We start from the raw sequence: 12,702 nt of genomic DNA on the forward strand, positions 1-12,702 counted from the left end.
CTTCCCTCTTCTTTTTTTTTTTTTTTTTAAATTGAAACCTGAACCCCATAGGTTTCTCTATAGCAAGCACACAAAATGTTTTATGAAGTGATGTTCCAATTTTTAAGTGTACTAAATGACTGTAAATTATGCCTTGTGAGAAGTGAAGAGTAGGGTAATATTTTTAAACGTGGTATAAAAGCAATCACAATTTCAAGTCAATGTGCTGTAAATCGCAGTGTAGCTTGTTGATAGGTCTCTGACAGGGATTTTTTTTTTTTTTTTTTTTTTTTTCCCCCCTGTGGCAATGGTAGGAGCATGTGCAAAAGGTTTTCCAGAAGCAAGAAAGTATGGAAGAAATGTTTCAAAAGAGACAAGTAAGTCTTAAGAAACTGGCAGCTAAGCAGACACGTCCTGTTCAGCCAGTTGCACCAAGACCTGAAGCCTTTGTAAAATCTCCTTGTACCTCTCCAGGTAAGTAACTGTAGTAGCCTTTAACTGATACTTTGCGCTATGCTGAGAAACTTAAAGAAACTTTCAGCTGTAATTTGTGGTTGCACAAACATCTGTGTCAGATCTGCTCGAGTTCTAACTGCTGTTTGATTCTGGTTTACATGCTTAGGTCTTCAAAGAGAATACGTATCCAACTCAGAAAGCAGTGCTCTTCGGAGGGTAAACTACAGAAGAGGAAAGGTAATTTTATTTCTTTGCGATTTTCATGCATGTACTGCTTAAGAAAATCATAATACAATGGAATGTTCAGGAACTTCAAGAAGAATGAGGCAATTCCACTGAAAAAGTGATGGTATTGCCCCTATTAAAGTAACTCTGGTGAAGCAGTCATGTCGTTTAAATAGAGGCTGCTTTGTCACTGGGCTGGATATGAGGAAAGGTAAAGTAAATAGTTGCCTATATTAGGAAAAATGTTAGGGGCGGCAAAATATAAAATCTATGAACAGGAAACATTTATTATTTGCCAGTAGTAATTGGCTACTCTTAAAACTGGCAAAAGTGAAGAGGTAGTTGTCGTTGGCGCCAAGACAGCTTCACCTGACCTAATGGGTTGCCATTCCCAAGTGGGGATGGTCTTCCTGCCCCACCTCCGGCAAGGAAAGTAACCTGATGGCAGCAACAGAAACAAGTAGTTTCCCACTGGGTTAGAGAGTTGAATCAACTCAGCAAAGGTTCAGCAAGAGACAATGCAAGGAGGAAGGCAGGACCACATGACCAGTAGGGACAACAGTTGGAGAAAAGGGTTGGTTCAAGAGGGGATTGAAAGCAGAACCTCTCATTTTTTTTCAGTAAGCCGTAATTAGGTCAGCCATTACAGTAGAAGTTGTAAGAAGGAACTTCTGTGTCAAGTTAGGAAGTTACCAGAGAGTTAGCACAGTACTTCATTTTTAGCTTGGAAAACAGACTAAGGCCAGTGTTGCCTCCAAGATTATGCTGATGCTCTGATGTTGTCTTCCTGGAAAGGGGCCTCGAACCACGGTCTTTTCTAAGCTGGCCTTTCATGGAGAACTCCCTGTGTCTAAACGTTCTTGTGTGCTTCAAGACCTTCAGGTTGACTTAGATTTCTTTGCTGCATTCTTACAAATTGCCTTCATTTTTAATGGAGTACAGTCTTTCCTGTGAAAACACATGCAAGTAGAGCTGAGTGCAAAGCTCCGTATTTTAGTGGTTTTCCCCATCTGTGATGACACGATGATTTTTTTTGTTGTTGTTGTTTGTTTGTTTCCTTCTTCAGAGTGAAATGACTGAACTCCATCAAAGCAGAGGAGGATCTACAATGGATGATGAAGAAAACCTAGCTGTGTTACGGCAGTAAGTATATTTTGATAAACAAAAAATGCTTTTTCTCTGATTTGGTTCCAGCAAAGGCTGAGTTTGGCTAAGGATTTGATAAGGCGAGTATGCTTCTCTGAATTAAGCCTCAGTGCTTTTTGAAATGCATTGGCTATGCTCTGTACACAGAGGAAGATATTTCAGTCTGTCTGCAGCATTATTTATAGTTTATATAGTACCAGACTCTAGCTTTGCTGCAGCGAGGTGATGCTATGCCAGGATAACCAAATATTTTCATTTCAGAGATGACATAGTTTTGAGTAATAAGCTTCCTGTAAACCTATCGGAGGTTTTGGTCTCCATGCTTCAGAAGTCTGTCTTTTTATTTGACTCATTTTAGTCCCTGTTTTGACAAATGTTACAAAAATCACTTTCTTATGTAAAAACTAAACAGCATCACTTATATTCAAAAAATAACTTAGTACCACCTGCAGTGTGTATAGCAGAGCTTGCATTTCTACCTGTAAACTGGATACTTCTACTGTCTTTTCACTGTTAGAACCATGTGGTAAATCGTACAAAATCACAAGGGGAGGGGGCTGGGGGGAAGCATGCTTGCTTGACCATTAGGCAAAGTAAACTTAAAGCAGCATTGTGATATTTAAAATGTGCCCTAAATGCCTCTAATTTAAAATGACTGGTGTAACTTTAAGTCTGTATTTGATAATCCTATGCAGCTCTAACTCCAGCTCCTGTAATACTTGCCAACACAGCATAACCAGATTTTGTATGTGCAATGATAAAATGCTTCACTGCTTCAATTCAGTTACTACAGCACTTAAAATGCTAGATTTGACTTTTTTCCCTGTTTAAACGCATTTTCAAAAATTTTAAAATGTTTTAAAAATACATGCTTTTCAATAAGGATATATCAACTGTTGACAGAAATATCCATGAAACATCACATTTTCCATTACCTGGGAATTGTTCTTTTATTGTCTGAAGTAAAGTAGAAACACAGACAAAGTTAATGTTGCCTCATTACTTTGCATAAGTGAATAGGCCTGCCTTAATTGTCATTCTTTGTCTACAGGCATGTAATTAATGAACTTATTGAGACTGAACGAGCATATGTGGAAGAACTTCTCTGCGTTCTTGAGGTAAAGATTAAATTTCACTGCAGCTGTTAGCGAATCTATTTCTCTCTTCCATTTCATGGATGCTCTTATGCTTTCCTTATCACTGTAATGCCTCTGCTTGTCCTGTCAAGCAGTGTGATCATTACATCTCTCCCCTCTCATCGTATTTTCACAGAGGCAGGAATTGCAATTTTTTTCTAGAAATATTCATGCAACTAGGATTTTGTATTAGAAAACACAAATTGGGCAGAAAATAAGATATGCCTAACTATTTAGGTGGAACATAGTGAGATTTGTAATGATCGTTAATTCCTGCAAAAGTTCATTCCAGAGTCTTGGGTCAACTCCAGGAAGGTCGTGTGTCACACAGGAATGTGAATCTGTATCGAGAGAATCTTGTGTCAGAGGAGAAAATTTGTTTCTTGCATCCCTCTTTGTATATCTTTAAGTGATCTTCCAAATGTCTTGGGTACAACTGTGGAAACAGAGTGCCTTGTAATAATATCTTCATTCAAAATTGTAAAAGAAACAAAGATGTTCCCTTTGCTCCACACTTGTGGAGGCACAATTGCAGTACTGCTGAGTTGCCTGTAGAAATATGCTGCAGTATTCTGTGTTGTTCCTCAAGTTTTTTAAGTCTTCAGACATGGATGTGTCATTTTGTTGTAGTCCAATTTGACTGTAAGAGATGATGAAGTTGCAGGTAACTGCGGTTGAATTATTTTAATCAGGATGAATTGGAATTGAGCCCAGTAGGTACTCTTGGTGTCCATGCCAATGTTAAGCTCCTAAATAGGAGCTGTCTTGAGTTACAGACTGGGAGTGATAATTTCTGAGTACATACCTTCAAGTAAGAGTACTGTATGAGGGTTTTGAACTCTGGTCTTGCTTTTGCCTAGTTTGTGCTCAGCTCCCCATAGCATTTATGTCCTGTGTCTGGTCCAAGTGCTAGGAAGTGTTGACGACAGTAGGATGGTTGCATCTGATGTGTGGTAATAAAGCAAGGTAGGTCTGGAGTGGACCTTAAGGATCACTTCATTCTCTGCTTTTGTATGCAGTGCTATCTGTACGGTTCTGTTCATAAAATCAAGACTCAGATAGTTGGAGGATTTTTGCTGCTACTGGAGGGTTTGCAGAACCTTTCTATTCCTCTGGTATTACTCTTGGTTTGCATAGAGTATAGTGCAACCCTTGTCTTGCTAGGTCAAGCTGTCTTGGTTTTCTGCCAATGTGATAGACTCTCCAGTACTCTGACCATGCCAGGCACACTTCTCTGTGCCTCCTTGCAGTTTGGGATTCACCTCTCTTGAACTTGGGTGATTGGGACTGCCAACAGTAATTCTGGATCAGATCCTTGCCGAGGTATGGTTCAATGGCAGTCTTCCAGCTTTTGAGTAATTCTAGCTATTAATCCATAGTTCTGGCTATTCTACCAATTCCTTTGTTTCTTCTAGTCTGTTAATCTTCCCATTTTTCCTGTAAAATAACCTGATACTCGCTTGTACGGACTGTGTCTCCTATTATTAAGTGATATTTAATTGCCATGCATTTTCTCTCTGCCAAGGATTCCAATAGAAAAAAACAAGGTAGTTCCCAAGATTGATTATTGGGAAACTGCTATAGCTGCTTTTATCCGAGCTTGCTGGTTTTCCTTTCATTAATAACCATGGTCATCCCACTTTAGTCTGTGAAATCCGGTAATTTTTATTGGGGAAAAATACTGGTCTAGTCTATTTTTAGGTATTGTATTCGACTCCTTTTTCCATTTACTTTGATGCCTTTAGAACAGCTTTCAAATGGAAGACTAAGCAAAGCCTTATATATTCTTAAAGTAAAATTAAATTATACCGATGGCTGCATGGAGTAGCCTTCCCTCCTTTCTTAAAACACAAGTACTGCATAGGCAGTAAAACATGAAGGGTTTTTATGTTAATTTTTTAAAATAAGTATTACGTCAGCCTGCAGTGAAAAAAAAAATGTCAAAAGCCTTTTGTCGACGTATGGATTTCATGCTTTTGTTCTTTCAGAATTCCAAAGTACTAAACTCTGTCAGGTTTGTTTTCACCTCTGCTGGGTTAGGTACCCCTTCTTTATGCCAATGCTGGGTTTGCTGCTGTGTTCAGCATCATCTTTACTTCAGGGGGAAACGAATCACTCTCTTCATGCATCTAAACTGCATGGTGGCCGCACTTCTTTCCCTCTTAATTTTTTTAACTCCATTTTATGTAAATTATGTTTATCTTTAAGGCTGTACCCGTTCCCCCCCCCCCCCCCCCCCCCCCCCCCCCGCCCGTCGCGTTTTTTTTTTTTGGGGGGGGGGGGGGGCATGGAGGGATCAATGGTTAGCTATCTATGAGCTCCAGCATCTTTGCCTATACCATTGGTTTTTTTCTTTTTTTTGTGGTGTTTGAGTAAAAAATACCCAGATTTTTAAAGGAATGTTTGTGATTTAAAAAAAAAAAAACATCTAATCACTGTCCTATCCAAATGCTTGAATTCTTCAGGCTAGCTGACTTTACCAGCTAGTTCTCCTACTTTGTGTAGTTTGGACATCACTTTGAAATTGAAAATTTTGGTTGTAGGTGCACTTTTGCTTATCCTTTCATTTAATTTGTCAGTTTGTTATAATTCAGTGCAATTTATTATAATCAATGTCACTAATGCAGTGACCACCTTGGCCATGATAATTGTGTTTAAAAAAAAAAAAAGATAAATCTAATTCAAATCTAAAGTAGGTTGCATCATCTTCCTTCAGTGCCTGCACACTAAGAAATCTGCTTACAATACAGGTCACTAGAGCATTCCTGTGCAGTTTTTCTGGTTGATTGGCTGGGGGTGTTTTGTTTGGGTTTGGGATTTTTGGGGAGGGTTGTTTGGTTTTTTGGTTTTTTGGTTTGGGGTTTTTTTTTAGTGTTTCAGGAGATCACTTAATCACAGATTAGTGACCTTGGGACCAGAGGAGAACAGTCCTGGACTAAAGCCACCTGTGTGCTCTCTTTTCCTTATCTGTGCCAGATATACAGACAAGAGAATGTGGCCTTATATGACAAATGGAAGATGTCAGAATCTAAAGTTATGACTTTTGGTACCAAAGCTAATGAAAATATCTTAGAGAGAGAATTTGCAGCTTAATGGTTTCTGTTACCTACAGAAATAACTACAGTCAGCTTGTTTCCTCATACTAATAGCTAAGACTAGCATGAAGGTTTGCGTATGTACTGGAATTGTGGCTTTAAACTCAGATGTGTAAAGTCTTAACAGAAAAAGCACGAACTATAATTTGTGAGCTGGATAGGAATGCATAGCCTTTGCTTGGTGGAAACGATTGCAAACTTTGTTTCATCCTTGCTTAACTAAAATGGCAGTAATTATTCAAGTGTCGTTCTAATATATAGGTGTGTCTTACTGGACTGATGGAAAAACAGAATTTGTGTACTTTTCTCGTGATTAACACTGAGCTCTTTCTTTGCTGTCTATCAGCCTGCAGGCAGACTGCCTTGTCAGAGAGAGAAGTACTGCAAGTAAAGGGAAATAATCAGCGTGCCTCTCTCCTGTGTTGCAGGGTTATGCTGCAGAAATGGACAACCCCTTAATGGCTCATCTCATTTCACCAGAACTCCAAAATAAGAAGGATATCTTGTTTGGGAATATGGAAGAAATTTATCACTTTCACAACAGGTGAGGATTTGCATTCAGGTCTAAAAATAGCATTTGGATAGAATTCTTTACTCTTTCTTTTAATCTGATTTAAATTGCTAAAAGATCCTTACTGAGTCCCACTTGGCTATCTGGCATGTCAAAATTCATATTGCATAGAAGAGGAAAAGCAAAATATCTATAAAAGATGAGCAAAGCTGTGTGAAACTTTATTCAAATGTTTGCAATACCCAGGTAAAATTTTGCATTGTGGTCCTATTCCTGAAGAAAGGTATTGGGGTCTGGTTACAAGCTAATTAAAGCAAGGTTTGTTTGGGTTTGGGTTTCTTTTATTTTTTATGAAATTTGCTATAGAAAGTAAATTATTATTCTAAACACAAATTCTCAACTCTTGTATCTGGTTGAGGCTGGTTAATTTTATACGTCAGTGACCTCTCTCTGAAGTTTGAATCCTTGCTGCTAGAGAGGTATTTCTTCACAGGATAATATTTAAATCGGTAGAAAAGAGAAGTATTTTCAAGAGAAGTTAAGAATATTAAATAGTTGTTTCTTATTCAGGCAAAACTAGACTGGAAGTTTTGCCACTGATTTTTTTTTTTTTTTTTTGTGGGTTTTTTTGGTTTGGGGAGGTGGGGTTTGGTTCATTTGTTTGCTTTGTGGCGTTTGGTAGTATTTGGAAGGAAAAACCAAACACTTCAAACTGTACAAATCCTGCTGCTGAATACACAAGGCAGGGAAACAAAATCCCCCTTCCCTTCCCAATCTTATACTTGATTTCAGTTGTAGCAACAATAAGCTAAAAGAAATTGGTCAGAATGTTTGTTTATTTTAATTTGTTACCCCTTTTTAAGTACATGATCTAGAAGAGTTTAGTTTTGTAGTACAGAATTACAACTCTGTTTCCAAAAGTTTAGAAAACAAATTGCAAGAACATGAGCATTTACTACAACTTTTTTAACATGTGCTCTAAGAAAATTTTCTTCCTCACAGAATATTCTTGAGAGAACTAGAAAACTACGTAGAATACCCAGAACTAGTAGGACGGTGCTTTCTGGATCAGGTATGTGTCATCTTTTGCTGGCATTTCATTTACAAGCCCCTCTAAGACTGTAACGTGAGAGAGTGATTTTCGTGTAGTAATTGCCACCACATCCCCTTCGTTTGTCTTGAACAGGTAACAGGTTGAGAATGTACATGTTAATTGAGAGTTGGGGATATTTTCCTCTGTGTGGGGTAATTAATTTTGTTAGTAAGAGATACTACCTTGTTGAAAGGAAACTGCTTTATTAAAGTGGCAGTTAGGAAAGCATGAAGAGGAGTCATGCACGGCATCATTTCACATCACTACAAATGATTGGTTTACTTGGTTAGATTTCTTTACTGGATTTTTTTTGTTGTTGTTCTTTTCTGTTTTCTTTAAAGAGTACAGCTCAACAGATTAAGTCCAAAATATTTTTATTCTGAAAATAGAAAGCTATGACAGAATTAAACTTTTTTAATCTGGGGTTTATTAAACAATGAATCTCACCCATAGTATAGCAAAGGCTAAATAGGAATCTGTTTATGGAAATCAGTCTCCTGTTGTTGCTGCCTATTGATGCTCTACAACTCCTGGGAGGAGACATCCCTCCCCCTCCTATTTACTGGCTACATCCATGGAGGTGCTGTTTCCTGAAACTGAGGGAGAGAGGTACTTCTGTGCCTGCTGATTTCCTACCTAGTCTTTCCTCTATATCTATAGTTACTATGACATTTTCAACAGTCTTTTACTGCCTTTTGCTTTCAACAAGTGCTGAAGTCATGCCATTTAGTTGCTGAAGTGATAAGGGGCAACAAACTGCTTGGTCTACCTTAGTGCAACTCCCAGTGAAAAACACATTCATAAAATGAAAATGTATAAAGAAAAAAGGGCAAAGACTTTTTAAAAAGTTGCACAGAGGGACTCATGGTTGGGCATTCATAGAAGTATTTTTCATATTTTAATAGAAATATATTTGTAAATATAATATATGCTAATTTGTTATGCTTAACATTCAGCTGAAGCAAAAATTAACAGGAACAATTTATTCTGATGTTCCAAGTACAAAATTAGTTGCCATTACAAAATCAGTGATTTTGAACAATTGGTTTTTGCTTGGCATGCCTCAAGGAATTGCATTTGTTGTTGTTGTTTTTGCTGTTTTTTTGTTTCATAGCCTTATTGATTATGAAAAAAATTCTTATGAACTTTGTCTATTAAAGTCACAAGAATTTATTAACTTTTTGCTTGTCTCCCCAATTTCAGATGGAAGATTTCCAGATTTATGAAAAATACTGTCAAAATAAACCTCGATCTGAAAGTTTGTGGAGGCAGTTTTCAGATTCTGTATTCTTTCAGGTATGCTTGCTTGAGTCTCGAAAATATTTGGGGTGGGGGGAGTTGTTTGTTTTGGTTGGGTTTTTTTAAAACTTCATCATTTATGTCAAGAACAAATAACAGAAATGCTGATTAGCGTACTAATGAAATCCAACACTGATTACAGGAATGTCAAAGAAAACTCGATCACAAGCTCAGTTTGGACTCATACTTGCTGAAACCCGTTCAAAGAATAACCAAATACCAATTATTGCTAAAGGTATGTTTTCCTAAACTATAACATTAAGTATATTTTGTGCATTTGTTTTTTTAAATGCTGCTTCTCTCATCCTGCTGGAGAGAAACCTACAAGTTAGCAGACATGTATAAATCAAAACGGAGACAAATCCCAGTCTATCAACTTTCAGCTCAGTTCTTTTTCAGCCAAAAAGCTGCTAGTAGGCAGGCAAGTGTTACACAGAGACACCTTGTGCAACTGCTTTTGCCCTTGTATTTCTGCTAAAGAGAAGAATGAAAAGTTGATTAGGGGAAACAGAAGGACCAAGAAACCTTTGCAACAAAGAAAAGAGAGTATCTGAAGTACTTGTTACTTGTCAGTTATAGTCACCTCATCCGTATTGCAGGAATTTGCCTTGCCTGGGTTCTAGGAAATGCGTTGTAGGAAATGTACTTAACTGGGAGCGCTGTATGGTGTTTTGAGGAAGGATGCCGTTGTGATTCACTTAAACACGCTATACTGAGAGCAAAATGAGCAATGTACTATCAAAAATTTTTATTGTATGAGTTTTTGCCATGTTTGAAGCTGGCTTGTTTTAAGAAATATTTCCCACATAGACACACGTTTCAATAATTATATTTAACAGTAGCTTAAAAAAATTACCTTGGACCAAATTTACTCTTGAGTTAAAACTGAGCTGAAGTTAACAGCTTTTAAAGAATTAATTACATTAAGCTTGTGTAAAGAGAAGAGTATTAGAAAGGTTTTTGATTTAAAGTATCTTTACTGCCTGCAGTCCATGAGTAAATGCTTATTCTCATACTATGAAGTGTGGGGGGGTTCCACGTGAACTTGCAGCTATGTTTATCTGGATCAAATTGGAAGATGCAGCTTCACCAATAAGACCTTTGGAGAAGGGATGCCTTTTCAAATGTGTAGACGATGCTCGGTGCAGTAAGTTTAAGTCTGTTACTAGCATCCCAGACCTCACCATAATTCAAATAATAAATGAAATTTGCCTATGTTTTTACATTTGTTCACCTCTAAAAAGTAACAAATATAAAAAATATCCTTTTTTTGTTTGGTTTTGGGGTTTGGCTTTTTTTTTAAGCAATTGTGATGAAAGAAATCTTTAAAAATTATCAAATATCAAAAATATCCTTTTTTTGTTTGTTTTTTGGGTTTGGCTTTTTTTTTTTTTAAGCAATTGTGATGAAAGAAATGTTTGCAAAGTTAGTCTTGTAAAATTCTTAGGTAGAGTTTACAAAACCTCTAGATGAATGAAATATATTTGGATAATTAGCAGCAGAGATGAGAAGTAAACCTTTAGGGTCTTCTGAGTTCCAGCCAGTATTTAACCCACTAGATTATACGGTATAAAACTTTACTGGATAACTTTAAAAAGTGTTAAAATTTGAATGTTCCTAGTTACTGCTGTTTCCAAAGCTAAGTATGTTGTCATTCCCTACCCACTCAGGAAATGCTGAAGTACAGTAAGAACTGTGAAGGTGCGGAAGATCTCCAGGAGGCATTAACTTCTATACTGGGTATTCTCAAAGCAGTTAATGATTCTATGCACCAGATAGCCATTACAGGCTATGATGTGAGTAACAGTATTTTTACTTACTTTTAAATTTATTTTCATTTATTTCTTAGATATATATACAGCATACTCTATACTGTGTACTAATAATGAGAAGAATGTTTTACAAAAGGTGCCTTTAAACTGAATTGTGTAATGAAAATAATGGAAAATGGATCTCTCTATACTCTTCTGAAGGTTTCCTGCTATGAATAATATTTTGCTCTGTCTACCCAAGTTTTCTTTCTTTGATCTACTTGACACCGAGTTAGAAACTGAAAATCGTCATGAAGAGTCTGGTTTAGGCTACTGCCAAATGGGAGTCACTACTACGTTTTTATATCTATGTGTAAAACTACACCCAAAACTTCCAGTTTAAAAAAAAACAACCCAAAAAACAAACAAAAACCAAAAAACCCAAAAACCACCACCAAAAAAACCCCTCCACAATGTAAGCAGCTTTGGAGCAGAGTTTGGGGGGAAAAAAACCCAACCAACCAAGTATGTGTATTGTGCCTCCCCCTCTCGCTATGTGTAGATCTCTCTCTCTCTCTGCTACTGGTACTCTTGATTGTAAAATCCTGCCTGAACAGTGTTGGGGAGAAAGAAAATTATGTGTAAAAATCCAACACTGACTTTATTTTTATTACGTTCCCAAACCCAACATAAACACTGATGTGAGAGATTACTTGGAACACAAAACTTGTAAAGACCTGTTCGGAGAATGCGTTTTAGTCTGATCTTATCTTTTTGTAGTTATAAATACTGCTTTTTTTGTTCCAGGGAAACTTGAATGAGCTGGGCAAGCTTTTAATGCAGGGATCCTTCAGTGTCTGGACTGATCATAAAAAGGGTCACTCGAAGGTGAAAGATTTGGCACGCTTCAAGCCAATGCAGCGACACCTCTTCCTCCACGAGAAAGCAGTGCTGTTCTGTAAAAAGCGAGAAGAAAATGGAGAGGGATATGAGAAAGCACCTTCTTACAGCTACAAACACTCCTTAAACGTAAGACAATGAGCAGTCCAGTAAGGTCGAGGTACTGAGGGCTTAGCCTGCAGCAATACAATATTCTAGTTTTTTGTCCTTTTGAAGCTGTGTTACGGTTTTGTATTGGGAACTTGACCCTTTCAGGCAAACCTAAGTGGTGCTGCAGGTCTGTATCACTTTGTGTTGCTGTCTGTTAGAGACTCCGGGGTAGGGGGAAAATATCCTTTGAGAAAATCCAAACTATACTAGCCTAGCTGAATGGCAGTTGCATTAATCACACAGAAAATGTAATAATGAGTAGAGCAGGGTAGTATAAAATAGATGTAAGATTTGGTGGTCTGGATTTTAGAAGAGACATCTTGTGGGTCAGTCTCAATTTAATGTACCTAAACCTTTCTTCCCTCCAAGGTAGACAAGCTGACACAAAGCACTAAATCTCTTACATCCAACACGCAGATCATGTGTTATTAGTTATTCTTTTCCTTAAGCAAGAAGCCAAATGTGGCTTTGCTTTTCAGAAATAGGGTACCAAAGAATACCAGTAGTATTGTTATCATAATTCCATTGTTATCATAATTGCAATTTGGTAGGTCATTCTGCTTCCATTGTTATCATAATTGCAATTTGGTAGGTCAGCTTCTGTTCTCTTTGCTTCCAGATGGCAGCAGTTGGAATAACAGAAAATGTCAAAGGGGATGCAAAAAAATTTGAAATCTGGTATAATGCAAGGGAAGAAGTTTACATCATACAGGTAAATAACATGCCACTAAAAAAAAACAAAACAAAAAAAAACCAAAGGGAAGAAGTTACATCATACAGGTAAATAACATGCCACTAAAAAAAAACAAAACAAAAAAAACCAAAAAAACACAACCCAACCAACAAGAGAGAGAAAAGGAGGGGAGGAACCCTAAGAAAATCTGGGTTTGGTGGTTTTTTTTTTCCCCTCTGTATATCACTAATAGACAGTGATGAGGAAATGTAGGAAAAACCCAAACCA

General features: G+C 37.3%; 1 protein-coding gene across 1 annotated transcript in view; it reads left to right on the forward strand.

Annotated features, from left to right (window-relative positions):
- MCF2L (MCF.2 cell line derived transforming sequence like) overlaps nt 1-12,702 on the forward strand; it is a 111,884-nt gene that overhangs the window by 86,702 nt on the left and 12,480 nt on the right. The window contains exons 13-23 of the mRNA XM_009276073.1: nt 294-453; nt 602-672; nt 1,727-1,803; nt 2,858-2,924; nt 6,466-6,581; nt 7,551-7,620; nt 8,845-8,937; nt 9,083-9,175; nt 10,611-10,736; nt 11,499-11,720; nt 12,361-12,453. Of these exons, the coding sequence (XP_009274348.1) occupies nt 294-453; nt 602-672; nt 1,727-1,803; nt 2,858-2,924; nt 6,466-6,581; nt 7,551-7,620; nt 8,845-8,937; nt 9,083-9,175; nt 10,611-10,736; nt 11,499-11,720; nt 12,361-12,453 (1,188 nt within the window). The remainder of the gene's footprint in view (nt 1-293; nt 454-601; nt 673-1,726; nt 1,804-2,857; nt 2,925-6,465; nt 6,582-7,550; nt 7,621-8,844; nt 8,938-9,082; nt 9,176-10,610; nt 10,737-11,498; nt 11,721-12,360; nt 12,454-12,702) is intronic.

The sequence above is a fragment of the Aptenodytes forsteri genome, unplaced genomic scaffold, assembly GCF_000699145.1.
Source record: "Aptenodytes forsteri isolate BGI_AS27 unplaced genomic scaffold, ASM69914v1 Scaffold96, whole genome shotgun sequence".
In the NCBI taxonomy this organism is placed as follows: domain Eukaryota; kingdom Metazoa; phylum Chordata; class Aves; order Sphenisciformes; family Spheniscidae; genus Aptenodytes; species Aptenodytes forsteri.